This window comes from Aspergillus sydowii (genome assembly GCF_001890705.1).
Source record: "Aspergillus sydowii CBS 593.65 unplaced genomic scaffold ASPSYscaffold_23, whole genome shotgun sequence".
Lineage (NCBI taxonomy): Eukaryota > Fungi > Ascomycota > Eurotiomycetes > Eurotiales > Aspergillaceae > Aspergillus > Aspergillus sydowii.
Genome location: NW_024467881.1, coordinates 40549 through 41547, shown reverse-complemented (window position 1 = coordinate 41547; position 999 = coordinate 40549). Strand labels below are relative to the sequence as shown.

At 57.3% G+C, this 999-nt stretch overlaps 2 protein-coding genes across 2 annotated transcripts in view; one reads left to right on the top strand and one right to left on the bottom strand.

Annotated features, from left to right (window-relative positions):
* Nucleotides 1-437, bottom strand: part of ASPSYDRAFT_37530 (patatin-like phospholipase family protein) — a gene marked incomplete at both ends in the record, with an annotated part of 2646 nt that extends 2209 nt beyond the window's left edge. The window contains one exon of the mRNA XM_040845549.1: nt 51-437. Within this exon, the coding sequence (XP_040695945.1) occupies nt 51-437 (387 nt within the window). The remainder of the gene's footprint in view (nt 1-50) is intronic.
* A 308-nt stretch (nt 438-745) lies between these two features.
* ASPSYDRAFT_714064 (uncharacterized protein) overlaps nt 746-999 on the top strand; it is a 947-nt gene continuing 693 nt past the window's right edge. Inside the window, exon 1 of the mRNA XM_040850585.1 lies at nt 746-999. This exon is cut by the window's right edge and continues 693 nt beyond it. Coding sequence (XP_040695944.1) covers nt 879-999 — 121 coding nt within the window. The 5' untranslated portion in view covers nt 746-878.

Here is a 999-nt window from a genome sequence, read left to right as displayed (position 1 = left end):
ACGAACAGACATAGCACACTCGTCCAAGGGAACAGGGCCCGTCGCCATACGTGATACTTCAGGTCCATGGCCGAGCCACCGGTCATCGGGGGCAGGGAATAGTGTCGATGATGGTCTGCTGATACCACCCGGCCATCGTCATGGTTCGCGGTCGAGTCATGAAGCCCGCTCTCCACAAACCATATCGGATGCTCGGTGCTGGCGGTGGTGGTGCTAAGATGGAGGCGAGCCAGACCCGCTGGCCCTCGACGGGTGATGTTGTTCTGGGGGAACAGCGAGCGGAGCGCCGGCACGCGATTGCGATTGCCTAGGAAATAAACGAGTGACGGGTACTGCGTGGTCGGATGGCTCATGTCCTGCACGATCTGATCCATCCGCCCGGTGTCGACCAGCGCCCAGCCGGTCGAGTCGTGGACTAGGTCCAGCCACGCTGCCATGTTGACCGGTGAAGACGACCACAGTGCGTTGATACTTGCGTTCTGGCTGGTATTTATGCATTAGATACGACAGGGTTCTTCTCCAATAGCCTGTTGGGTGCTTCTGCAACCATGACTCGCCTTGTACCGTCCCTTAAATGAGGTGAACGTTCCTGCCGCGAAGCGGAATTGCGCATCCTATCCAAGTGACATGCTCAGACATGCCTTTTGCGAGGGTTCGGGCACCACGAGTATGGCCTGCTTCTGGCCCATCAAGAAGCAACCTTGCCCGGGCTTTCCGGCCGTGCAGCTCCGGAGCGTTGGTGAGATTATTGAGACCGCCATNTGTCTCGATCGTTCGGTGACGATCTTCCTCTGGCTTCAACTTAAAAGCAATGCTGGTCTCCGTCTGGTGTCTGGGAACACCCAGCATCCCTTGGCTTCGCATTCCGNGTTACCAACATGGAGTCCACACTATCCTTCCGTCGAGATGGCGTGATCCTCGTTTGTCTCCATCTCTTCGGCCTCTCCTACTTTGCCCTCTTCCTCATCTCTTTCCTCCTCTTTCGATTCCCGGCACACG